Genomic DNA, 25,376 nt, shown 5'->3' with positions numbered 1-25,376 from the left:
CAATAAGTTGAATATGCCTGTAAATTGGCCGTATCTGGGTTCAGACAAGTGGGGTCTAGTTGATTGAATGTCAGGGAGAGTGAAAATAGCTTGTGTTGAGCCTTTTCATGGAAGGGGAAGAGCCTGGATTACTCTATTATGCGTAGTGGTTCTATGTTAATCCGTGATAAGGAGTTCAGTGAATATGAGGAATGTATTCGCTGTGCATTGTGAAGGCCTCGTGAAGGCCTCGTGAATGGTTTTCACCTTTTACTTACAGTCAAGAGTGTTAGTTTTCGCTACGCTCGGCTCCACGTATCCAAAACCGATCTCAGATTCTGGGTTCATTCTAATTTTTCCTCTTAATCCCCATCGAGAAAACGACCATGGCGTTCCCAATACGTGATACAAGTGGTACAGGCACCAAAATGCCACATTCAGCGCCGGTGAAAGAGCAATTCAATGACCTTCTCACAATTAGCCGTGACGCACTCACTACTCTTGCCGTTGAGGTCCGCCGAAAGCAAACTATCGACACATTTACAACTGCAAGTGTGCTCTTTTGTCATGAAGGCAGCCATAATGTCATTCATGTGGTCGAATTTGACGACCAGGTGCGTTATATCATCCGCCTACCCATCAGCTGCCGTCCAGGGCACTGCACCGAGACTGCCAAAAGTGCCTTGATTGCGAAGGTGGAAATGATGCAATTTATCCAAAAGCGAGCCCATTTCCCCATGCCAGAAGTGTACGATTTCGATGTCTCATCAGAAAATGTCTTGGACACACCGTACATCGTTGAGAGTTTCGTCCCAGGAACATTGGTCTCGGATGCCTGGTTTGACGACTCAGGGGCACTGTCATTGGACCAAAAGCGACTGCGCATACTGGACAGTGTCGCAGAGACTATGGCAAAGCTGCACAGATTTTGCTTCGACGGAATTGGTACGTTGGGACCGGATGTGCATGGCGATCTTCGGGTGCTTCCATGCTACCATTCGCGGAAGGGATCAGGGACTGATGTGCAGTATGCGGAGTATGGTCCTTACGAGTCCACTGTAGACTTTCTGCGTGAGCGTCTTCTGAAATCACCCTCTGGGGCAGAAGAAGAAGAAGGTCCATTCGACGTTGGCTGTCTTATAATGCTGGAAATGATGATCAGATGTATGCCGTTGTCGACGAGCCAGAAAGACGAAACGGATGAGACATTCGTGCTTGCAGTGCCACAGTTTGGCTCCACGAACATCCGTGTCGATGAACAGTGTAATGTGAGTGGAATTATTGACTGGGATGAGGTGCATACCATGCCACGGTTCCTGGGCTATGCTACATTCCCTAAATGGATCATGAGGGATATGGACCCAGTAGAGCATGGAAAGTCTCTGGATACTCAAGAGGATTCGGCAGAGCGGTTGAGATGGTACCGGCTGCTATATAATCGCAAGATGCAGGGACTTCTCAATAAGGTCGGCGATGCGAGATTTGTGAATAAAACACATATCTTCGCGTCGATCCTGCTTGCCATCGACAATCCCGCGGCTCGAAAGGACATTGTGCAGGCACTGGTTGCAAAGGTATTTCCGGCGAAACTGGAAAAGGCAACACGTTTGATCGAGAATGCAGGCAATGGAGAACTCGGGCGGCAGGATAGAGAGCGACTCCGGGAAGGCTTTGACTTGCTTCTTTCGATTTCACGATAGTCCTCAGAGACGGATATCTCACATATCCTTACCTTCGGTGGTAGGTTCATAATTTGGAATGGGGCAGTTGGCTGGTTGAGAGTTGGAAACGTTGGAACATCTGTGGTGGTAGGCGATCCTTGTGCAATATTCAATGTGAAGACATATCTAGAAGGTTTCGCTTTCTCACTCAGATGCAATGAAAGTCCGGTAAATATACACCGTCTGTCAGCAGACATAGTATGTTCTGATCAAGTTAATAGTATTCTGCCGAAGTGCTGCTCTGCTGCAATCCGCACTTGACATCACCGGGGTTCATTCAGGTCTGGGTAGATAATATCGAAGGTGGAATCTTGCCTTTCTATCAGTCAAAATTCATAGTGAGTCCTCATAATTACAAGTTGTTGCTTCAAGGCAAGAAGCACTGGTATCGTCTCTGTTGGTTTGAGACAAACCGTTTTAGTTTCACTTTGAGTCATGGTCAGCATGAGACATGATGATATAACGAAAGTTACTGAAAGGTATTGATTACATGGTATTATAAACACTAGAGGCACTGCATAATCTAAATACAAGAAAAACTGGTGACCTTTGGGTCAGATTGGCTCAATTGGGAACACAATACAATAACCCATAAATAAAGTTTCCCACAAATTTATTGTTACTCGAAGCCTTTGAATCAACTACCGGCTGGCTTACTGTTGCTTTTTGATGGAAGGTCCTTCTATATTTTGTTTTGCCAAAAGGTATTCAATACTGAGTATGAGGCCCAAAGCCAAGTACTAGTTACATAGTTCAGGTCTTGGGCCGGAATGTAAGATGATGTTGTATATGAATAGTTACACACCCCCGCATCTTTCAATCCATCTACTTGCATGGACCTTTTCTACCTATTATGATTATATCCCAGGTTATGCCGAATGCATCTTACCAATGTTGCTTTTATTCCCAGTCAATTGAACACGACCACGTGGCGGGCGGTTGCAGCGGCCTCATGCAAGATTTAAATCCCGATGCAACTGAGCGGAATCATGCTCACCTGCTCAAGACGATCCTTCCAATCATATTTGTTGAGGTTACTCACATAAGCCCAATAAACGTGTTCTGTATGAAGCCAGGTTGTAATCCAGGGTAGTAATGGTGGAACACTAGTAGAAAACTAGTTAGAAGCGATAAGCTTATCGGAATGATTGTTCATCCACCAACTAAACTCGGGCACGGGAACAAACCCCATGGGCAAGTGGAACTCTTAACAGAAGCAAGAAAAATTTCTCGTTCCCGAACCCCATTTATTTCCCCATCTGACTTCCATTTTCATCTCATGTCGATCTAGACAGCCTGAAAACACGCCTGTCGGTGGACTAGCATGAAGCAACCATCATGTTCGTCCAAACTATCCTCCTAATCCTCCTGCCTCTAGGGGTTTCTTACTTCATAAGCCGGATCCGCTACTCCCGCTTCCAGAAGTATGCCGACTGGCCGCAACTCCCTCCCTCCCTCATCTGGGGCCACATGAAAGCGCTCCACGAGTTTATTGCCCGAGGTGAGGAGAGAAGGCACATCGGTATGAAAGAATCAAAGTCCTCGTCGTCCTCTTGAAAATAGGATGGGTATAGTTGACCGATATCACTGTCAATCAGACATCGTGTTTCAAGAAATCCAGGAACATCTGGGGAATCCTCCTCTCGTTCTCTATGATCTCCGTCCTGTACAGTTTCGGCTGTGTGTGGTCGGGAACCATGAGGTCGCAGAACAAATTGCCCGGAGCTCTAAAAGCTTTCCGTATAGTATGAAGAAATCGCCCACCATGGGTGCGCTGGAGCCTTTGTTGGGACCGCACTCCATCATTACGCAGCAGGTAAGCCTTCACTCGTATTCTTGATTTGTATACCATTTTTTTTAAGATAACCTATGTCACCAGGGAGAGCACTGGAAGGGTCTACGCAAGCGGTTCAACCCCGGATTTGCGCCTCAGCACCTCATTACCTTGCTGCCATGTATCTTGGACAAGGCGATTCAATTCACTGATATTCTTGACGGGTACGCTCGTAGTGGAGAGGAATTCTCTCTCGACGAGCGATGCGTCAGTCTTACCTTTGATATTATCGGTAGGCCACACACTTACTCTTACGTTGCACGCTCTTCGATCTAACTATCCCCCAGGCGCAGTAACTATGGACAAAGACTTCCATGCCCAGATCGACCGCAGCAAACAGGATGAGCTCGTTCGTCTCTACCGTGAGCTAACGACCACATACCGTAGAGGCAGCAGCGTGCAATGGGACTGGTTGGAACCCCGCCTTAACTGGCGGCGTCGAACTCTGTCTCGACGCATTGATCAGCTGATAGCCGAACACATCAAACTGAAGTTTGCTGAGCTCAAGTCCAAGTCGACGGAGAAGCGCTCCCGGAGTGTTCTCTCCCTGAGTTTACAGGACATCGACCAACTAAATACCCAAGTCATCCAGGAAACATGCGACCAGCTCAAAAGCTTCCTTTTCGCCGGTCACGATACCACCAGTGTCGTATTGCAGTGGACCTTCTATATCCTCAGTCGCACCCCACGCGTGCTGGATAAAGTTCGCCGCGAACTCGACGACCTCTTCGGCCCAGATCCATCCCCCGCAGCCGTGCAAGAGAAGCTCCTTGCCCCGGGCGGAGAAGAACTCCTGAAGCGAATGTCCTATACTTCCGCTGTGATCAAGGAAATCCTGCGACTGTACCCTCCATCCGGATCAGCGAGATACATGCCCTCGGGCTCAGGCTTCAACGTGCAATTACCAGACGGAAAGACGCTCTGCCTAGACGGAGTGGTCATCTACCTCAACGCGACACTCGTCCATCGTGAGGAGAAAGTGTACGGACCGACAAAAGATGAATTTATTCCAGAGCGGTGGCTGGGAAACACAGATACCGGTCTAGGACTGATCCCGGATAGCGCGGAGAATCAGGGGGATGGAGATGGTTCGGTCGCAAGCGCCCATGTTCCCGCCAGCGCGTGGAGACCGTTCGAGCGCGGCCCGCGCAACTGTATTGGTCAAGAGCTAGCCAACCTGGAGGCCCGGGTAATCCTGGCGTGTACGGTTCGGCGCTTTGATTTCGAGAAGGTGGGGGTGGGCGCTCTTGCGCGGGATGCGACTGGGGCGCCTATCTTGGATGCTGCTAAGGGGCAGTATGAGGTGGAGACGGAATTGTTTAATGTAAGTTTTCTTCCCTTGATTTTCTCCTTCAAGTTGATAGAAGGGTGGCTTACTTTTTTGGAATTTCTAGACTATGCAGGTCACCGCGAAGCCTATTGATGGGACGGTGGTGAAAGTTCATCTTGCTGAGAGAGCCACCTAATTCTTAGAACTGCAGATGGGTGCTATTAGCAGATGGATGCTCTTCTTGATTACTACCAATCATTGTATAAACTACCAAAACGTATATATATTCTCTTCTCTGCAGCAAATGCTAAATTGCCTAGCTAACTCAAATTCATGACTTCGTTCACTGTCCCTGACTTCCTAAAAGACCAAGGGCTTGCGGAGCTGTAATGCGCTCCGAAGGCCGAAACTCCAGCATTGCTCGGATGATCGGGATAAGAGGAGCGAGCTCTGGCTCGGCCACTTCCTTATCGAAGCGGTCCTCCAGGGTGAAGACCTCGTCACCTATTATTTGGAGATCAGCATGCTGATGAAGAGGTGCATTATTAAGTAGTGGTTGTAAGATCTTACCTTGGAAATCCATCATATCGCCAGCTTCCGCGCGCATACGGTCCCAGGTAGGTTGCCATTCCTGGGGTAACTCACCCAGGAGGTCAATCATCTGCTCGACCACTACCATATCTTCTACATCGGAGTCAAAAGGGTATGTTCCGAACACAAAGAAGAACAGCTGCCATTCATCAGTATTATTTTTTCGGGGGTTTATCTTGACGATCCACTTACCATGCAGCCCGTATGCCATAGATCAGTCCTGTGATCAGACCTCCCCGTGAAAATCAGCTCTGGAGCCCGCGAAGGACCCGGTTGCGCGAGTATCCTCGACTTCTCTTCTTGTGCAAAGCCCTCTCCGAGGTCGAAGATGCGGAGCTCCTCGGCAAACTCCTCTAGCCAGTCCTCCCAACTCACCGGTCCAAACAGAGCCGCTGGGAAGCCTTTGTGCAGCGGAGTGCCATCGAGGTGGGTCACTGGTTCGTGCTCGGGCGAGCCAAAGACCGCAAAGATGATCTTCTCCGATGCATAGGACAGGTTCCTACCGCTGAAGACGATATTTCTGCCGCTGATGTCTGGTTCGACTTAATAAAGGAAATACTCAAAGCTTGATTAGAAGTAGGAGCTTACCTATCTGCCCCACCCCGGCATTATGGACCAATTCGATAGCCTTGAGGAGCTGTCTCGACAAGCGGAGAATGGTCTGCGGATCAAGAGAATCCGAAAGCTCACGGTAGTCAGTGATGATGCGATCGATGGTAGGACCGATCAGCTCGAACACCAGGCATTGGTGAATGCCGTTGGGGCCGGGCTGGATGAAAGCGTCCAGCAGGTGGAGAATGTACTTGGACGAGAGATCGTCCGGAGCGGCAATCTTCTCCAATTGCTGGAGGTTTAGGAGCTCTTGAGAACTGTACGAAGTGTCTGCGGTTTTGATCTTCAAGGAGACCCATCGGTGTCGCCTATTTCAGCTATCAGTGATGAATCATGTAGGATGGGGCAAGAGAGGGCATTTGTGACGCACAAATTGTCATGGGCAAGCCAGACGGTGGAGAAACCTCCCCACGTGAGTTTGTGATGTATAGTGTAGCGGTTATCTTTGAAAGTATCACCGATACGGACGGGATGATATCCGCCAAACTTGTATCCCGAGAGAGGCTCCTGGGTGTAGAGAATGTCGCTGGGGTATTCGAACGATGAATCTTCCATGATTGAGAATGGGAGAGATGATGAGAGAGAAGATGAAATGAGAGAAAAAGTCGAGGGGGACAGGCCGCGTTAAAAGAACCATTGCTGGGTTGAGATGGGGGGTAGCAATCCCTGCCATTGTGAGCAGCAAGCGCCCTCCCACTAATCGGGACGCCAGTAGATGGCGCTGTGCAGGGAGTAACATGGGTTATGTTGGAACTATATTGCTCTCCATTACCCGCGCACCTTCTCAGCCCTCCTCACTCCTTTCTATAGTTAGTTCGACCAACAGTTGCATTCTCCAGATTTCCAACAGTCAACTTTTCTCCATCATCCAATGAGAAGCTGATCCGTGGACGGGCAGCTGTCAAGATGGAATTAGAGCTGAGACTCTCTCTCTCCACTTTTTTGATTCCCATGGAACGGAGGGGCCCACCGCCATGACGCAAAGCGGTGAATGTAGGATACTGCCGGCACAATCAGGTATCCATTTATTTGCACCGGATTGGCATTATTTCCCGATTGGGACCAGTGGAGGCACCCCCCGTCGCCTTGTTAATTGTTGTTCCCACTCTTTCCCAGCCACACTGTCTTTGGGCAGAGAGGAGAGAGTCGGTTGCCCCCCGACTGTTAGTTTCATGCTTAGTGCTTCGTGTATTTAGTGCCGGTATGATCTGCAGTTGATCCCGGTCGTTTACATTTTGTCACCTTGTCGGTCGACTTATCACGGAGCTCTTCCGATAACGTCCTTTCGGGAGACGATAATATTTATATACTACTTGTGTATGTGCGACTTCATTCCTAGGAAGGTTTTGTACGCTGACTATGACTCAGTCCTAGACACTACGACCTCATGTTGTCAATACCTTTGCTGGCCTGCATCCTCGGCCCATCCATCGCGGGACAAGCCCTTGCAAGCAATGTCTCTATTCCCAATGACTCCCAGGATACGGATTCGATCGTCCAGCACAATGCTCTTATCGAGTCATACCTATCTCAGAAGCCTGTTCGCGGAGTCCATAAGATGACCGACGATGAGGGCGAGAAATTCTTCCTCGACTACTGGCTGTTCGACGAAGCCTATACAACAAGCAACACATCAAACGTCAGTGATTCTTCATCGCAAGCACAGCCTTATGGTCTCGACACAACCGAGAAGGTCGACCTTCAACCTCGCTCGTATCCCTTTCGACCCTCCTACCCGAGCGACCTTGAGGTCGAACGGCGCGGGTGGAGTGAACATTTCTCACCGCTTCTTCGGCGAGAATTCAAATGTCCTTCCGGCACCTACGGATGCTCATCGATAGATCGGCCCGAAAGCTGCTGCAGTACAAGCGACACGTGCGTTCTGGTCAACGACACAGGATCTGGTGACGTAGGCTGTTGTCCGAAAGGAGAGACGTGCTCGGGAACAATTGGATCGTGCCAGGACGGATACTCTAGCTGTTCGTCGTCTCTGGGTGGTGGATGCTGTATCCCAGGGTACGAATGTGTCACCGGGGGATGTAAGTAACCTGCATCAACTGAGGATCCCCCTACTCTATATCGCCATTGTGGCTAACAGCTCAGGTATGCGTGTCTTCACAATCACGATCACGGTAAGCTCAACCGTCATGCTATCGACATCCACACACACCATCCCTAAAACCACTGCGACGCAAACCACGGGTGATCTGGTGCCTCCGTCTCGACCTACCACTGTATCTACCTCCACGAACTCCAAGACAACCACAACTACCAGTACGGCATCGGTCTGTCCAACCGGGTTCTACGCCTGCTCTGCCGTCTATCATGGAGGATGCTGCCGAACTGGCCGCGATTGTGACACGACGTCCTGCCCGGCAACGCCCTCGACGACCCTCACTAGCGACGGAGTAACAATTGTAGTCCCTGTGGCCACGACGACGGCATCCACAACCACAACAAGCACGCCCGGGCGATGCGCAACTGGCTGGTTCAGCTGCGCCCAATCCGTCGGGGGAGGTTGTTGTCCGTCGGGATACCAGTGCGGGGCCAGCTGTACGGCAGTGTCAACGGCGACGGAGACCGTGGCCAAGGAGCAGGCCACTAGTGGGAGTGATCAATTGCGGCAGCAGTGGGGGGTGATGGGCATGGGTATGATGGTGGCCCTGGCGTTATGATAGAAATGATTCGATACGTAGATCACATGAGAGCATGCATAGCGAAATGATAATGACAATGACAATGACAATGTGATAACGAAAGCGATGAATGCGGTGGCAGGTATAAGTAAGCGTCAAAAAGCCCCGTGGGGCGGCACGTGGGGCGGCATTTTACCCGATCGGGCGACGTCCCGGTGAGTCCCCGACCCTCTCCGACTGCGGCCTCCTCCCTCGATAATCTCATTCTCCATCACTTCTTCCCTCTTTCTTCTTCTTTTCTTCCCCTCTCCCGACTCGTCTTCCCCGTCTGTTGTTTCGTCTGCACGCCTACTTTTGGCCAATTCATCACCATGTCGAACAACGACACCCAGAAGCCCTTGCCCTTCGGCTACCAATTCATTGCCGGTGCCGTCGCCGGTGTGTCCGAGGTACGTATGGTGTGATCCCGCTGCCAGTTCACCGGAGCACGCGACTAACTCTGCCATAGATTCTGGTTATGTGCGCATTTCCCACCCTCAATCGACGTACTCCAAGCAGCCAGTACTAATTCCCTTCCCCCCAGGTACCCCTTGGACGTGGTCAAGACTCGAGTGTAAGCTCTACCTCTCTTATCTCTCCCCAATTGCAACCACCCACTAATCTATCCCACCCTCAGTCAACTCCAGAAGGGTACCGCGGTCGCCGGTGAGGAATACTACAATGGCATGTTCGACTGCCTGCGCAAGATCGTCAAGAACGAGGGGTACGCCAACCAACTCCCTTCCCCCAACCACCCCCTCACAACCAGAACTAACCCACCTCTCCCCATAACAGCTTCTCCCGCCTGTACCGCGGTATCTCCGCCCCCATCCTGATGGAAGCGCCCAAGCGCGCGACCAAGTTCGCCGCCAACGACAGCTGGGGCGCCTTCTACCGCAACCTGTTCGGCGCCGAGAAGCAAACACAGTCACTGGCGATCCTGACCGGAGCGACGGCGGGAGCGACCGAGTCGTTCGTCGTCGTGCCCTTCGAGCTGGTCAAGATCCGTCTGCAGGACCGCGCCTCGGCCGGTAAATACAACGGCATGCTGGACGTCGTGAAGAAGATCGTCGCCGCGGAGGGACCCCTCGCTATGTACAACGGTCTGGAATCCACCCTGTGGCGCCACATTCTCTGGAACTCGGGTTACTTCGGCTGTATCTTCCAGGTGCGCGCGCAGCTCCCTGCCGTCGAGCCGGGCAACAAGAGCCAGCAGACACGCAATGATTTGATCGCGGGTACGATCGGTGGTACGGCCGGTACGATTCTCAACACGCCCATGGACGTCGTCAAGTCCCGTATTCAAAACACCTCCAAGGTTCCCGGCCAAGTGCCCAAGTACAACTGGGCTTGGCCTGCCGTCGGAACTGTCATGAAGGAGGAAGGATTCGCTGCTTTGTATAAGGGATTCTTGCCCAAGGTGCTGAGATTGGGCCCTGGTGGTGGTATCCTTCTTGTTGTGTTTACGGGAGTCATGGACTTCTTTAGGAACATGAGGGGCGAGTAAGATCCTCCTCCTTACCCCCCTTGTTTTTGGAATGAATTCTTTCTTGTTTAGTTTCTATATTTCTACTTTACTAGAGATAGGGGGAGAGAAATAGAAATAGACGGGACAGAGAAAAAGAGAAAGCGCGACAGAGAGTATGAAGGGTCTGTTTGATGTTGTTCATTTCATGTTGGATTTGAAAGTATTCCCCCTTTTTTTTCCCCTTTCCTTTCCTTTCCAATATTTGCTTTTGAGATAGTACTGTAGATACAGGCATATATTGAGTGCTATTAGATCCATACTATTCATGTACTATGTATGTAGGTACCATGCAAAAGTGGCTAGCTGTATGCACAGCGTGAGAATAAGCAAGTAAGAAATGAGGAAAAGAAAGAAATGCATGTGATATGTCTGTCTAATGTATGTACGTACGTATGTATGGTTGGACCCATGGAATGGGTCCATCCTGGTCTCACCAGGATTGGTACCTACAGTAGTCGGGCAATCATCGTCCCCGGGGAACTGCATGATGGCGGGCGCTACGATAAACATCAGATACCCTTGGACTACTATCATTTGCTGGTTAGACTCTTAGGGAATAGGGTCTAGAACACTCCATGTGCCTGTTCGATAGCGTGCAGGACACGTGGTGATCCATCTACTGCTGATTCCTAGGCTTCGATCGCCTGTGGCAGGGCCAATGATTTAAGTGATTTCCATTGTAAATTGTAGGAGAATGAGCATTGAGTAGAGAGTAAAGTTGCATGCACCGAATGCACCATTGTATCAATGAATCATGCTATGTAATTTAAATCGAAAAGAGATAGCAGCCGTAAATGACATCCGAAATGGGGTCAAAATAGCCAAAAGGATATTAAGGATGAAGTAGGAAAGTTGAAAACTGTGAAACCGGGACAATGGGAAAAGGGTATCGATGTAAAAGGGAAAGAAGCCAAATGACGCAAGACATGTCGTGTTCCGACCTTGCTCACCATTATGCGCAAAAGAACAACAAGAGACGTGCAACCCAAGATAGCTAGCTGGAAATTCAAAAGACAAGCACATAGACACTCAACTCAACAAGTAAAGTCCCACCAGATATTAGGAAATGAATAAAGATAAAGACAATAAGAATCCGAGACGGCCAATCCCAGGCAAGTATAGCGAGACCCACACGCGAGGAGTATCAAACAACTGACGAAAAGAAAGTTCAACTGGCCCTTTAGCCTCGATGGCATGATAAGGCTTCCGTGTACGCCGGTCAACTACCCGTCCGTTTGACGCCCTTGTATGCAATAGCTCATGACATGCGTTCGTTTGAAGAAATGAGAGCTCGAGCGATAGTCAATGGAAATGTATCTAATTCATCTCCATCGCATACTCGTCTTCCTCCTTGAAGCTCATGCCCGCGTGACCCGAGCTGCTCCAGTACTGAGCCTGCCCGGAGCCTCCATTGCTACCGCCGTTGCCGTTAAACGGGGGGCTCAGGCTCTGGGGGCTCAAAGCCCCATTGCCAGCCACAGAGTCCCCTGCCATGTTCGTATGCTTCGGTACTCGCAGCCCGCTTCCGGGTGCCCTGCTATAAGTAAACGAACTAGGGTCGTTCTTCTCCAAAGCATCGAGAATCTCCGTTCTCATCCGCTTCTCTTCTTCGGTCTGCTCGAATGGCCAAGTTCCACCCAAGTTGCTGATGATTTCAGCCAGCTCCGATTCCTGCTGGAGCTTAACATGTAGGGCCCACATTAGGTCACGCATCCAGCCTACGGCACCGTTCAGGATGTCGCCCTTGTTCGGGCCCTTCTCTTTCTCCTCGATTGGCAGACCCATCGTAATGTTACCCGCAGTGGCCCGGCGACCATTGCCTCCAGCCAGCAAAGACGTCGCGGCATTGGGGGTGGCTCCAGTGGCAGACATTGCTGTGTTGTTGACAAGCTGCTTCCGGACTTTGTCATCCTCCAAGCGATGCTGGGGAACGAGGTGGGAAAGATCCTGGATGCGCTCGTTGATGTTGTCCCGTCGCCGGCGCTCGACCAGGTTATGGGAGGCCCGCCGACGGCGTCGCTTGGCCTCTTGGGATTCTAGGTCCTGGGCACTGCCTGGCATGTGCGTATCAACCTTGGCCGGCAAGGAAGCATGTTTACCAGACTTGAGGATCTCCGAGATTCCCGCGTGGTGGGGGTGGCCGGGCGAGGAGATTGGGGACTCCACGAAAGAATGGGCACTCCCTGGCGTACCGTCCCACTGGTTAGACAGTGTCTTCTGGTGGCGATGCTGCAGGCCAGTCCGGATGGGCTGCGTAGGAAAACTTCCAGATTCTGGGGTTCCCAGGGTCAATGCACCAAGGGCCGGGGTCTTCGGAGTCATCGGACTGCGCGCATCGAGCGAAGCGCGGTCCACTGCCTGCAAACTCGGGCGGCCTTTGGAGGCCAGATAACTCTGTTCGAACTGGGATCCACTCTGCAGATGAGAGCCGGGCTGGCCGTTTTGGTTCATGGAACGAAAGTGATCATAGTTAAAACTGTGCATGAACGGGCTGTTCATGGGAGCTCCATCCGGCGTGTTAGAGTACATCTGAGACATCTGCCCCGGATGACTCATGGAAATTCCGGCACCCGAATGCTGGTCCTGGAGAAAGTTCTGCTGCATGCCATTCTGTCCGTTGATTTCCAGGTCCAACAACTCATCTGTATCAATACCCGAGTTTCCAAAGTTGAAGTTCTGCTGCGACGTAAATGGGTAGGACATGAATCCACCGTTCTGCATACTAAGCTCCGACGGGTCAACCCCCTCGTTGGGGTTGCCAAACTGATTGGACATATAGTTCGACTGTGACATCATGAAGGATTACTGATCACTGCTGCGTTTGTCAGGTTTGTTCGTGATGAGAATGCTCGCTTCCGCCAGTTTCCAGCGAGCCTAAGCAAGCACTCAGGCAGAACGCCGACAGCGTCTTCCAAGGGGGTCTTACAGTTCAGGATCGAACTCGCTGATGCTTGTGGGACTATGGGGTTCAAAGACAGTAAACCCCAAGCTGAATTTGGAGCGAGAAATGCTCCGCGTGTGAAGGTTGAGCCTCTTCGCAAAATAGTCAAGAGGTCCGGTGATAGAAGCGGTGAGTTAAACTCATCAACGAGTTCGGGCAAGTTGCGAGGGTGGCGAGGACAAAATCTGACAGATCGGACAAGTGCCCGTTAGCGCTCAATCAAACAGAGAGAGAAGGCGACACTACAGTGAGCCACGATCTAATTTCAGGGAGAAGAGAGACAGGAGGTGGCTCAGACCACCACAAAACAGGGAAGGTACGGAGTTACCAACCAGAAGAGTGGGAATGTCTACTTGACGAGCAAGAAACTGCGCGGTAGACGCTTCCTGGATGAGGCAAAGATACGATTGGTGCTGAACCCGGGATGAGTTCAAGGCGTATGCGAGGGGTAGTTCGCGATCGGATTTGACTGGTCGCGGTGGGCGAAGTTGTGGTGGAAAGGTAAGATTCGAAAGCGGACGCCTCGGAAAATGCCACTATCGTGGGCGGAGTCCGAAACCCAATAGGCTGCCTCGTTGATTGCGAACCGCACAGAGGAAGATCAGACTGCGCAATGAGGTCTGTGGTAAGCGACCGGAAAATGGGGAAAGTAGCAGCTGGGGAAATAAGAATATAGAGAGTAGGAAAAAGAGGTCAAAGAGGGAAACAGAATTGCGTGGCCATAAGCGAGGTAAAATAACGGGGAGACAGAAAGAGAGAGTGAGAGCGTGAAAAGGCGGCCAGATGGGGCCGCGGAGGCGATGGGCTGGAACAATGGGGGAGGGGAAAAGGGCAAAAAGGGAAGGGAAAAGGGAAGCGATAAGAGCAGTCGGAGCCGGTCACAGTTGATAGTGAGGAAGATCCACGGGAACGAACAAGATGAGATGAGATGGAGTCTTGTACTTGCACACCGGGGGAGGTTGAGAGTGGGGGGGAATGGAAAGCGCGCTTCCTGAGAATTGCTGTCTTGATGATGATGATGCGAGTTGGGTCTGGGGTATATGCGACAGAAGCTGGGAGAATCTGGGATGGGAAGAGGGGAAGGGAGTGGAGGAGGCGAGAGATGAATGTGGATGGATGGATGCACTTGATGGGCTGAAAGTGAAACAGGCACCGTGGGGGGGGGCAACTAAAGAGGGAAGAGAGAGAGGCAAAACCGATCGTGTTGAGCATTCCCCGGGCGGTGGGACTGCTGGGGGTAAGCGGTCAGTGGTGGCAGTATGCGGGCGTGGCAGTGGAAAGTGTGAAAAGTGTGGAGATGCCATCGATTTGCCCCGGAAATCTGCCACCCGCTGCGCATCCCACCCCCTCGGCCTCCCCGTGGTTCCCCTTTCCTCTCGGCGTGCCCTGGGGATGTTGTTAAGCGAGACATAGACATGGCGTATGTGACTGTGTGTGACAATAATCACGACGATGATGCAGAATGTCTCTCTTCCTCCCCTCTCCCCTCTTTTTCTTTTCTCGCCGATTACCGCCTCCCCGCTTTTAGTCCAACCGGGAAGCGCTCTCCGACTCGGGGTCCGTGAGACAAGAATGAGCCTTCCAAGGTTGCCCCGCGGTAACTCAACCCCTTGGGGATGTCGGAGCAAATTGGAGCATCTCATAGGCGCCTGCTCACTGTCTTCCCGCGAACTGTTCGACCTCCGACCCGCGATCAGTGGGTATTACCCTCCCCCGCCGAGAGAGCATGCAGGGGTTGAAATCCAACGGCGCTGTGCTGCAACCGTCGCTTATTGCTCTTCCCAGACCACAGCTCGGTTGAAGGCATGACAACCCCGGCAATATCTCTGCCGGATATCACATCCTGGAGGGATGAGGAGTAACCCATACCCCTCCTTCTTTTGGCTTTGCTTCCTCCGTCATCGGATGTAGAGTGTGTTCAGGCTTGCTTGCATTTTTCCAAACGGGATCCTCAATCCCCGGTGCGACCAGGCTTCAAAGGAACATGGTGCAGGGCAAAAAGAATCGCGAACTCAAAGAATGATATGCGAAATTGTAGAAAAACTAACTTACTAGGTTTAGATGTGTCCAGGGTGATGTATGAGCGATGTTCTTCACAGACCTGCACAAGAGGTATTAGTATTAGTCATATCCTTCAGGTTGCAGTGACAGAAATAGTGCAGTTGATGGCGCAACAGTCATAGACGCACAGTGTAATAGTAGAAGGGATGGCCCCGCGGAGGTAAGTGATGAAAAGAAGGAGGAAGAGTAACAGAGGTAGACAGAGGTGAGGCTCAAGGCGTCCAGAGACCAGGCAGAAATGAAAAAGCAAACAAGAGAAGGGAGTAACAATGAAAGCGCTTATGAAGCCAGCCGCCTTATCTCAGCGGCAGGAGGGGCTTATATGCGAAAAAAAGTATGGAAGGGGGCCGGGGCAAAGGAAATGACAAGGTATTTAGCTGTGATTACTTACTTGTGCCCTGTTGGGTGTGAGATGTCGCAACAGTGAGGGGTTCGTGCTCAGCGACGACTCGGAGAGACTGTACTGTCAAGTTACTGGGAACTACCCTTGAGCGACGGTGACCGTAAACAGGCAATTCGCGCGAGAGTCAATGCGGCGCAGCCGGGCGACGCAACAATCATCAAATAAAGAAGTCCCAGCTTCTGTCGACGGGATTCCAAGACTCAAGGTGGTAGATGGTATGATCGGTAGTAGTGGTAGTAGTATTCCAGATAAGATCAAAACGAAACAGAACACCCAGGTTTGAAGAGACGAGGGGATGAGGGGGACTTTAAAAGACTCTCGCGGCGTTCTTCACAGCCTCTCATTTGATATATCACGGTCAAGGTCATGCAGGGCGTCGATCCTCAATCGACGAGGCTTAACAAAGCATCTACGGGGATTACATGCGTAAACCGGTTCTTCAGCTTGGTGTAGAGGGTGTGGGAATTAAATTAATATCATTTATTTTCCAAAACAGAAAAACGAATAATCAGAAACGGGAAGCAACACTAAAATAACGGGCAAAACAAAATTACAAGAAGAATGAATACAATTTATTAATTAATGAAAAGGAGGGAAGGGAAAGGCAAGTCTTGGTGGCGATGAAGCTAAGGCGTGGGAAGCTAAGTATGTGAAGATGGAGGGGGATGAGACCAATACAAGCAGAAGAAAGGGGGGCGTGTGGTTGGTGGGCAGGAGGGGTGTACTGTAAGTAGGGTAAAGTAGGTGTAGGAGAGACGGTCAGAAAAGCATCCATCAAGGAGGGTAGCACCGTCCGGATGGGGGAGGTTAACCTCCCCTCTCAATCCCATGAGCATCCAGGTACTACTATATTTGTCACCTGTCCCTTTTTTGCCAGGTTCAAGAAATAATTAAACGAAAAATAAAAAGAGAGAGACTAGAATGACTCACTCGAGGTCAGCCTTTGGGAGGGGGAGGGGTGTTATCCCCATGGCAAGATGTTAGTTATCCGGTTTATTATCACTCATCTTATCCCAGGTTGGATTCTGGTTGGTTGCTATTTCTTACAAAGTATCTCGTTGCGCCATATACTTCCATCGTATTAAACCAAAAAGGGCGCTAAAGACAGCAATCATTATCGCCGTCGGACTTACAACCCCGACGCCTACTATAGGAGCAGCCAGCCTACTATAGGAGCAGCCAGCCTGCTATACTTCCTTACCCTCGATTTTAGGAACCCACTCGGGAATGTATCAGATGCCAGGCTGGGCAAGCCCCAAGCATACCAGATCATTCATCCTGACGGGCGGACTAATGACCATGGAGCGTGAGATTTGGAAAATCATGGTTTTGCTTTTTCAATTCTAATTTTGAAAAGGGAACGATGACATCATAGTATACTGCTAATGTACTGAGGGGTTCCTCAGGTTGGATTAATTGTTTCAAAATAGATTATCGGTAATTTTAATTTTGATCATTATTTCCCCAGGCTCTCCGCCGGAGTGCTTCATGGCGGGTATCGGGGAAGGGATGAGTGATCGTGGCGTACCATGTGGTAAGGAAATTGAGGGAAACGATCTCCTTCTGTTCAGCAACTTCGATATCTGTCCAGGTTACCTCTGTTCATCACTACTACTATTACTTACTACCCAGGCTTCTGGATGATCATGTTCAAGATCGCTGCACGCTAATAGGACCGACGAGCGGCACAAAACACCGCCTTTACCATGGAACACAATACGATGTCCATCGCACTAGGTTTAGCTCCAGGCATACATACCGCTCGTATCTAGGAGGTATACATCCACCATTATCTTGGGGAGAGAGACACACACCGGGCACCTGCCCGGGATACGGTATCGTCAGGCTAGTAAGGTCGGCTTCCTTCGCATATTGAGACCCTCCTTCTCATCTTATTTGCGCACGTCCACCTCGAGTACGAAGATGAGCATGGAACCGCCTCCTTGGGAACCTTAGGAAGAAGCAGTCAGGCTTCCAGAAGAGACACCTCGGCGTCCGAGCGTCTCCAGGTTGGGGCTGACACAGAAGGCGGTCCGTGACACCGTGCATCCTGTCGCCTCCCGAGAAAGAGTGCGCCAGCTTGTGCCATCTGATAGGCTTCTACTTTGAATTATGGGGTGGGGTTGGTGCAATGCGACGGCGTCCCAAGCGCGGGAGCTGGTTTAATTTCCTATTGTTTTCTCCTTTTTCCTGCACTTGGGGTTGTAGCTTCATTCTTCTCGCGTTATTCCGAGCAGTCTTCATAAAAAGCGCTTCCCTATGCGCACCCGCGCGTCGCGACAAGATTTAATTCCATTCATTCCACCATTTGCCTTTTGGCTTTTCATGCTCGATGATTTGAAATACAAGCCACCAGGAATGTGGGGAGCCTTATGATCCGGCGAGTGGGAAAACAATTGAGCTGCGTCTGGAATGCTGTCAAAAGTAAATTGCCAATCACCTTGCAGCATCAAATCAATCGGGGAGTCCTGATAGCCCGAAAGAAGCCACCAGCAGAGATTAGCCTGTCAACCCTGGTTCGAAGTGCCGCAGACACGATAGGTGGTATGTCACAACCTGACCAGCTACACCATGAACCACACCCACTGACCTGAATTCCTGCACCGATCGTTATGTAGACTTACCCCCCAGCGGACAATAATCTGGTATGCGACCTGGCGCCGCCATTCCCAACGATGACACCATCGTACATACAGCTGCTGGTGGAATGATGATAATGGATGACCGGTATCAGACCACAAGTCCGGTCGATTCTGCCGAATGCGGAATCAACAGATAAGCCCGGTACAGCACCAGAAGTGGAAGCCTAATGAAGGAATAGCATTGGTTCCCGCAAATCGTGCCCGTCCCGTCCCGTCAAGGTTCGGAGGGCATGGCCGATATCCACGGTTACTGCAAGGGAGTTCTCACTACGTATGTATCTTGATGGTTGGTCATGGCGAAGGCAAGAGCTGGTCGGCCCCTATGCTTGGCCGCCGACTCTCTTGTACGTGCAGGTGCTATTAGGATGCAGTAGCTACTAGCTGCGTATGATATGCAGGCGAGAGAGTTCATCATCCATCCAGTAACTTGTGACGCTAATGGGGATCAGAACAGCTTCCTACCCGGCCAGGAATTAAAGTTTTACTATCAGAGAGACAGAAAGAGCAAAAGATACAGGAATTTTCAATTCAAGCTGAGGAATTCCTCTAAAGTAGCAACAGGAAAATATTCAGACTCTGGCGGGGTTAATTATCCGGCGGGCAACACCGTTCCGTTTGATCTCGACGCTAGTTTACTATCGCCTAAAAGAGACAAAAGCTCGCATATGGGAGATTTACGGGACTGTGCAAAGGTAAATCATTCGCTTCTGGTTTTTTGACTTTAGCCAGTTTTACGCAGCGATTGTACGTAACATGTCTCTCCCTGGAGTTGCCTGATGCAACCCAACTAAGAAGCTATCGGCCATGATAAGCATTTTAATGCAGACACACCATGGATAGGAGGAGATTGTACTGAGGTCTAAGTAGGCTTCTGCATCCCCGGCTGCTCTAACCAGGATCGACTGGACTAGGAAAGAAGCCAGCCGGAAGGGGTTCCAGGGCGCCACTCGTCTAACCACAGTCTCTCGGCTTCTCATTCGACGAGCTGAGAAGCCAACCATGAGGGAGCAACGCACCTTCACAATCCTGAACAGGTTTTTTTGGTTGCTCTTGGAGATAGGCACCAATTACAGATGACTAGTCATGTAATTACTGTCTGTATCTACTAGTAGCGCTAGTACTACTACTAGTAGCAGTGGGAAGTAAGTATGTTTCGGTATGGTAAGGACGCGACCTGGTCAGCGGAACAGGCGCCAAACGGTTTTAACCCCCCATGGGCGGTGTGGCCGAACTCTCCCCATGGTCTTCAAACCAGCCAATGAATTGTATCGAGGCTGTCCGCCATGGCGCCATCTCAAGCGGTGATTGGTCGAGCAACTGCTCAGCTGGGGTCACCAGCTCGTTTTGGGTTTAGATCCGTCACCGGGACACCGTCTCTGTGAATGAGGCTGCTGATTGGCTGTTGGGGTAACCCACCCCAGCTTTGCAGGAAAGGGACGAACTCCCATTCCAACTGCGACGGCGATTATGGGCGGTGCTGGTGCTGGAAAGCAATCATCCCCCGATAATTATCGCGACACCCGTGGGTAAAGAGGCTCCCCCATTGTTGACAACCACACTCAATCATCCTTTTGCGTTTTGGAGATAGTATCAGTTTCTGTGAGCTTTGGTATGTGACCGTATTCTCTCTATCTCTCTAACTGGTAATGGTGGTGGTGGTAGTGGTGGTAGTGGTGGTGTTCTGGCTACGTGCCTTGTTCTGCCTACACTCATCATGACCACCTGCTCAACGCCCACCCACACACACACACCCACACCCACATATCCTCCCCCCCTCCTTTGACTTCCCCTCTCGTCTTTTGCTCGACCTCCTCCTCCTCCTCCTCCTCCTTTTATCCTCCCAAGTCAGATGACGACTGGCTAATCTTGCAGCCTGTGTAGAGCCGATCTCTGTCTTGAATTTAGGGTGGCCCCAGCGTTACGCCAGCTACCATCCTCGCTCTCTCTCTACCCCCATTATCGTCATCGTCATCGTCATCATCTTGCAGCTTCCTCCACCCTCCCTCTCATTCTCCGGTCGGCGCAGCTCCTCTCCCGGCTGGGTAATTGGCCGTTCGATCTCTGCATTCCTTGCGCCGGGGTGGGAGACTAAACCCCCGATTTACAGCTCGTGGGACACACTGGGTTATTAGAACTGTTACATCGGCCGTTCGGAGATACTGTTTCAGTCTGCGCTACTGCTAGGAGCACTCGCAATTTCCTCCTCTAAGAATAGGCCGACTACCTCCAGGAGGCGCAGTCCCCTTTGGTGACAGGTTACTATCGATAACACGACTTTTACGAATCGGGCAGGAGGGCGATCACAAGCTTATCAGCTTCACTCTGAGAAGACACCAGTGGACCACCAACGTCCGAAGTTTCTATTAGCGGACGCTAGGTTTGTCCCGTGCCCAAGCTCCTCGGGAGTCTAGTCCGGTTGCGCAACAGTCATCTGGCCCGCTTTAGTTCGATCCTATCACCGCCGGTTACTCTCTCGCCGTCGTCTTTCCCCCCCTCCATCATTGATATCTGCAGATCATCTGCACGCACATATTGGTTTCCGTCGTGCATAGTCCCTGCAGAGCCTTTCTCACCTTGTCACCGCAGTGTCGCGCTTCCAGTGGTCGACTGGTAGTGTACACCAACCCCGGTAGCAACATTGTCCGAAGGCAAATATCTTGCTTTCATCTCGTTCACCCTTCCCCTCTTCACCCAGGGTGTAACTAGCCCCGGCACAGAAGCGAATAGCAATCATGGCCACCAATTCATTCCGCGATTCGGTCAACTCCCTGGGTTGGTCGCGACGAGACCCGGATCTCTCCACTCGCAATAACTCGTCGAATACGCCTATCCTCTCACGGTTACAGTCTTGGAATCCATTTGGTCAAGGGGAGGGCTATCTGCAACTGCCCACTCATGAAGCTCCAGGAGCTCCCCTACCCGCCGCAAGTCGCCGAGAGGAGGAAGATACTTTCTTTGCCTGTAAGTCCTCCGAACGCATGACCGATTTTCCGTAGAAATGCTTTCTTCCTTGATTTGCTGCACTGCCCAGTCCAGGTGACAGAGACTCAGTTCCTGCATCTGTCTGGGTTCCACGGAAGCCTTAGGAAAAGCTGAGTGATGTACTCTACTCTCTATCTACCTATGGAACTATACTTTGTCATCCACCGTTTAATTTTCCTATTTTCCATTTTTCGTTCCTTTTTCCTTTTTTCTGCGCTTCTACGCATTTTCTATTTTTCTTCTTGCCGCCCTACCTCCTCCCTTTTTAAACTTTTGGCTAATGCTAATCATAAATTCCCTTTACAGTAAGTCGATGGGATCGGATGCTCATTTTCATCGCATGCAACCTTGGTGCCGCCGTCTGCTTCCTACTTTGCTTTTTCCTATTCCCGGTCCTATCACTGAAACCCCGCAAATTTGCCATCCTGTAAGTTGCTCTACAGATCCCCCGTGGATCTTTATCGAACCCCAATACATCCCCTATTTCGCCCACCCACCGCGGGGGAGGGCACGAGGCGGTGGAGTGCTTGTCATGCCCTCCTCGCTGGGGACTATGCACCACGCGTCTCCGATCCGACTGCATTCCAGCGTCCGTGCTGAACCCTCCATCACGCCTCACCCGTACTGTTTGCCAAGGAACTTCCTGTGAATCTGTGGCTGATCGAACCGGTTTTACCTCTTGAACTAGGTGGTCGGTTGGTTCCTTGCTCTTTCTCCTATCATGGGCAGTCCTCATGGGACCCCTGGTCTACGCGAAACATCTGGTCTCGGGACCACGTCTGCCCTTCACGGCGGCCTATTTCGGCTCGATCGCCATGACTTTGTACTTTGCTATCGGAGTAAGTACCCCTGTTTGTTTGGCTCTAGCTACATTGCCCAGGATCTTCCCTGCCGGACCATGTTGTGTATGCCTGTACTATCTGAGCGTACGCCTCTGCGATCGCATACCAACCTGTCGATTTCGAGGATCTTGCATACCTGGGTCGTGCGCGTACACTCGGAGCCTTCAGCCGACGATATGACATCATAATGCACCGCCACCCCGGTCGTGAATATGATCTCTCACATCGTCCTGCAACAGTAGCAGGTTGGATGTGCATGCGCTACTGTAGACCCCAGTCGGGCCCGTGCACACCAAGACACCAGTGGGAATACCAATTGCTAATCGTCTTTTCTCCTCTAGCTTCATTCAACCCTGTTGACGCTCATCTCGTCGGTGTTTCAGCTGGCTGCCCTGCTCTGGTACCTTGTCAGCTACTTCCCGATGGGTAGTACTGGACTGCAGTTTATGGGAAGATTCGGAGCTCAGCGTGTCACTTCGTGGATGACCAGCTGATACTGTTGAAGCCTTGCTACCACCGGAGACCGGACTATCTAGCTCTACCCTGCGCCTCCTTCGGGACGCGCATACATTGTATACATTTTTTATTTGATCGCATGCTCATCACGATAGACATGGGTTCAACGGCCGGTATACGCTTGCTTGTACAGCTCTTACCTTTTCTCTTCTTTAATATATACCAGACAGCGAATACATTAGTCAGTAGTTTAGCTTTATATAGGTTGTATAATAAAAATTGAGCTGTCTATATTGACCGCACGATAGGCAGACGGGTGTAAATTGGGTGCCTAAATACTTTTGTGCTATTACAATGACAATAAGCAGTGTCCTTTCTGAGATGAGTGTTACAATATGATTGACTTGTTAGCGCGGTTTCAACACTGTTGCGAGTCAGTTTATCAAGTAATGGTGAACTCTCTGAAAGCGTGTGTGGTATTATATATTTGCTCTTACTACTAAGCAAGAGAACTTGAAAGCGATTGGTATATTCTTCAGATCACCCTCCAGTCAGTCCCTTATGATTCTACTACTACTACTACTACTACTACTACTACTACTACCACTACTACATCTAGATTAATGGTTTGATTCGGATATATAAAACCCCTTCCATAGGATAATATAATAGTATCGATTACTAGTAGTGCCTAATTACAGCTGCAGCAGGTGGCATGTGGTTCTGTGTTGTAGTAGTATACTCTTGGTTTCATATATATAAATAAATGATGTTCTACTTCAATGCCTTGGAATCAGTGCAGGAAGTAGTTCGACCTTGCTCTCAAACTTGGTATACTAAACTTAGTTCATAAGGTTGACGAAATGGTGCATGCATTCTGGCTAGATTCCATTCTCATACTGGAAAGACTGGAATGAGAGAGTCGTTAATAGGCAGAAATCCATCAGATGTAGATCGGACAATCTAACATACAACTCACAAACAACAGTCTGATGAGAACAATAATCATATAGATGTGTCATCAGTGGTACCCAATCAGCCTATCCTCTAAATCCCACGGTCTCCCTCACAACAAAAGGCGCGATACTCGCAAGTTTCTCACAAGTCTCAGTCAGCTCTCTAGATGGATCCGATTCCGCGATAACCCCAGCACCAGCCTGAATCCAATGACGATCACGATCCTGGAATACAGAGCGAAGCACAAGTGCAGCTTCCATGGTATTCTCATCCTCGATCATCAAAATAGCGCCCGAATACAGCTCTCTAGGCTGCGACTCAAGATGAGAAATAGCATCAATAGCAGCCTGTTTCGGAATGCCCGACGCAGTAATCGATGGAAAAAGAACATTAAACGCATCCCACATATCTTTATCTGGGGATAGACGTCCACAGACCCGAGAACCGAGGTGTTGTACGCTGCCTCGTACCCGTACGGACATGAAGTCCTCCACCATAGGCTTGTCGGAGAGCTGGCTGATTTCGTGCACGGCTTCTTTGACTGAGATGACGTGCTCGACTATCTCCTTGCTGTCGGTTTCTAGGTCACGTCGGAGTCTTTGGATTTCGGCTTCTGTGCCTTTGCAGGAGCGTGTACCCGCTAGAGGCTCGGTGGTTACTACCCCTTTGTCCAGAGACATGACTAGTTCGGGGCTGAATCCAGTGGCTTGGTAGTTGCCATGGCGGAGGGAGAAGCTGCGAGAGGGTGTGTTGGATTGACGACCACAGTAGAGTGTTGATGGCATGTCCACTCGGTGTTGAAGGTTGACGGGTCGAGATAAGATTATCTTGGAGTAGTGGTTCTGCTGGATTTGTGATAGAGCTTTCTCCACTAGGGTTTTGTATTTGCTGGAATTCTCATTTACGTCAACGTGTGGAATATCATGAGCGCCGGGAAGTGGTGCGTTGCGACATCGACATGTCTCTTTCAGCAGAGCGCATAGTTCCAGGACCTCCTTGGTGTCATCCCCGGTGATTGTAATGTTACCTGGGTCGATGAGTACTTCCATGCGAGGTATCATCAATGCTAGTAAGGGCCATTTGCCGGGTGTGTATCCCAGGCCCCGAATATGGGCTGCATAGTTGAACCCAACGTGTCCGTATACTTTGGTTGTGTGGTTCCAATACTCATGGAGGAATTCTCTCGCTATATCAGGTAGTGGCTTCTTCACTGGGCAGTGGTGGCTTGGTTCTCCAGCTACTGAGATTGTTATGTCCTCCCCTCTGGAATCGATTATTAATGATCTGTAGGATCCGAGACCAATATGCCAGCAGTCTTTGCGTTCGTAGACGTAGTACTCTGAGCCACTATGTCTTTCTAGGACAGATATGACTGGTTTGAGCAAGTCACTAGAGGGAGAGGTGAGTGTGATTGATACTCGAGTGGATGACATTGTGGGTCGGTTGATGTTATCACGCTTGCTGCAGCTTTTGGGTACGATGGTAAAACTGTGGGACTATATTGTTAGAACAATAACAAACCAGCGAGGATATTTGTATCCTTCTCGTGTCGGCAGTTAGTCTCAAGCTCACGATACTAACGCAAGGATATGACTTTTGTAGACCGCATATGAATGCGCAACATTATGCAGTTTTATAAGCAGATATGACTTCATATACTCCTTCACCACATCATCAGGATAGACAAGAAGGGCCGTCAAGTGATAAAAGTTGTTAGGGTCATCTGTTCAGATCGGCCTCTATCCCACCAATTGCTTGGTAGAGAACGCGCAATGAACACATAAATGATCTGGTATCAGATGCAGATAAGTCAACTTGCAGGATATCCCTGGCTTGCTGAGACCATATCGGGCTGCTGCAGAGGAAGAAACGAGCCATTTGT

The 25,376-nt window shown here is 50.4% G+C and overlaps 9 protein-coding genes across 9 annotated transcripts; 5 read left to right on the top strand and 4 right to left on the bottom strand.

The window, feature by feature from the left end:
• Positions 1–407: 407 nt before the first annotated feature.
• On the top strand, positions 408–1,679 carry AKAW2_30846A (uncharacterized protein; the record flags this gene model as incomplete). The annotated part of the gene is made up of 1 exon (XM_041687405.1): positions 408–1,679. The coding sequence occupies one exon, from the start codon at positions 408–410 to the stop codon at positions 1,677–1,679; it is 1,272 nt and encodes a 423-aa protein (XP_041541293.1).
• A 1,359-nt stretch (positions 1,680–3,038) lies between these two features.
• Positions 3,039–5,000, top strand: AKAW2_30845A (cytochrome P450; the record flags this gene model as incomplete). Its single annotated transcript, XM_041687404.1, has 5 exons — positions 3,039–3,222; positions 3,299–3,516; positions 3,580–3,766; positions 3,822–4,858; positions 4,929–5,000. 5 exons carry the CDS (start codon positions 3,039–3,041, stop codon positions 4,998–5,000), a joined length of 1,698 nt encoding a protein of 565 aa, XP_041541292.1.
• A 147-nt stretch (positions 5,001–5,147) lies between these two features.
• On the bottom strand, positions 5,148–6,562 carry AKAW2_30843S (uncharacterized protein; the record flags this gene model as incomplete). Its single annotated transcript, XM_041687403.1, has 4 exons — positions 5,148–5,534; positions 5,588–5,928; positions 5,984–6,315; positions 6,378–6,562. 4 exons carry the CDS (start codon positions 6,560–6,562, stop codon positions 5,148–5,150), a joined length of 1,245 nt encoding a protein of 414 aa, XP_041541291.1.
• An 832-nt stretch (positions 6,563–7,394) lies between these two features.
• AKAW2_30844A (putative GPI anchored protein) lies at positions 7,395–8,682 on the top strand (the record flags this gene model as incomplete). Its single annotated transcript, XM_041687402.1, has 2 exons — positions 7,395–8,046; positions 8,111–8,682. The coding sequence occupies 2 exons, from the start codon at positions 7,395–7,397 to the stop codon at positions 8,680–8,682; spliced, it is 1,224 nt and encodes a 407-aa protein (XP_041541290.1).
• A 686-nt stretch (positions 8,683–9,368) lies between these two features.
• AKAW2_30842A (putative mitochondrial 2-oxodicarboxylate carrier protein) lies at positions 9,369–10,189 on the top strand (the record flags this gene model as incomplete). The annotated part of the gene is made up of 2 exons (XM_041687400.1): positions 9,369–9,406; positions 9,478–10,189. 2 exons carry the CDS (start codon positions 9,369–9,371, stop codon positions 10,187–10,189), a joined length of 750 nt encoding a protein of 249 aa, XP_041541289.1.
• Positions 10,190–11,527: 1,338 nt separating this feature from the next.
• AKAW2_30841S (basic helix-loop-helix domain-containing protein) lies at positions 11,528–13,006 on the bottom strand (the record flags this gene model as incomplete). Its single annotated transcript, XM_041687399.1, has 1 exon — positions 11,528–13,006. One exon carries the CDS (start codon positions 13,004–13,006, stop codon positions 11,528–11,530), a length of 1,479 nt encoding a protein of 492 aa, XP_041541288.1.
• A 250-nt stretch (positions 13,007–13,256) lies between these two features.
• AKAW2_30840S (uncharacterized protein) lies at positions 13,257–15,773 on the bottom strand (the record flags this gene model as incomplete). Its single annotated transcript, XM_041687398.1, has 5 exons — positions 13,257–13,336; positions 13,484–13,757; positions 15,204–15,252; positions 15,604–15,610; positions 15,698–15,773. The coding sequence occupies 5 exons, from the start codon at positions 15,771–15,773 to the stop codon at positions 13,257–13,259; spliced, it is 486 nt and encodes a 161-aa protein (XP_041541287.1).
• Positions 15,774–20,989: 5,216 nt separating this feature from the next.
• Positions 20,990–22,261, top strand: SFT2 (putative Golgi traffic protein SFT2; the record flags this gene model as incomplete). The annotated part of the gene is made up of 3 exons (XM_041687397.1): positions 20,990–21,218; positions 21,546–21,666; positions 21,928–22,261. The coding sequence occupies 3 exons, from the start codon at positions 20,990–20,992 to the stop codon at positions 22,259–22,261; spliced, it is 684 nt and encodes a 227-aa protein (XP_041541286.1).
• A 1,316-nt stretch (positions 22,262–23,577) lies between these two features.
• AKAW2_30838S (uncharacterized protein) lies at positions 23,578–24,927 on the bottom strand (the record flags this gene model as incomplete). Its single annotated transcript, XM_041687396.1, has 1 exon — positions 23,578–24,927. The coding sequence occupies one exon, from the start codon at positions 24,925–24,927 to the stop codon at positions 23,578–23,580; it is 1,350 nt and encodes a 449-aa protein (XP_041541285.1).
• Between the last annotated feature and the right edge of the window lie 449 nt (positions 24,928–25,376).

Source organism: Aspergillus luchuensis, chromosome 3 (assembly GCF_016861625.1).
Source record: "Aspergillus luchuensis IFO 4308 DNA, chromosome 3, nearly complete sequence".
NCBI lineage: Eukaryota > Fungi > Ascomycota > Eurotiomycetes > Eurotiales > Aspergillaceae > Aspergillus > Aspergillus luchuensis.
Note: the sequence above shows the minus strand (reverse complement) of the source record. Positions and strands in the feature narration are given on the sequence as shown.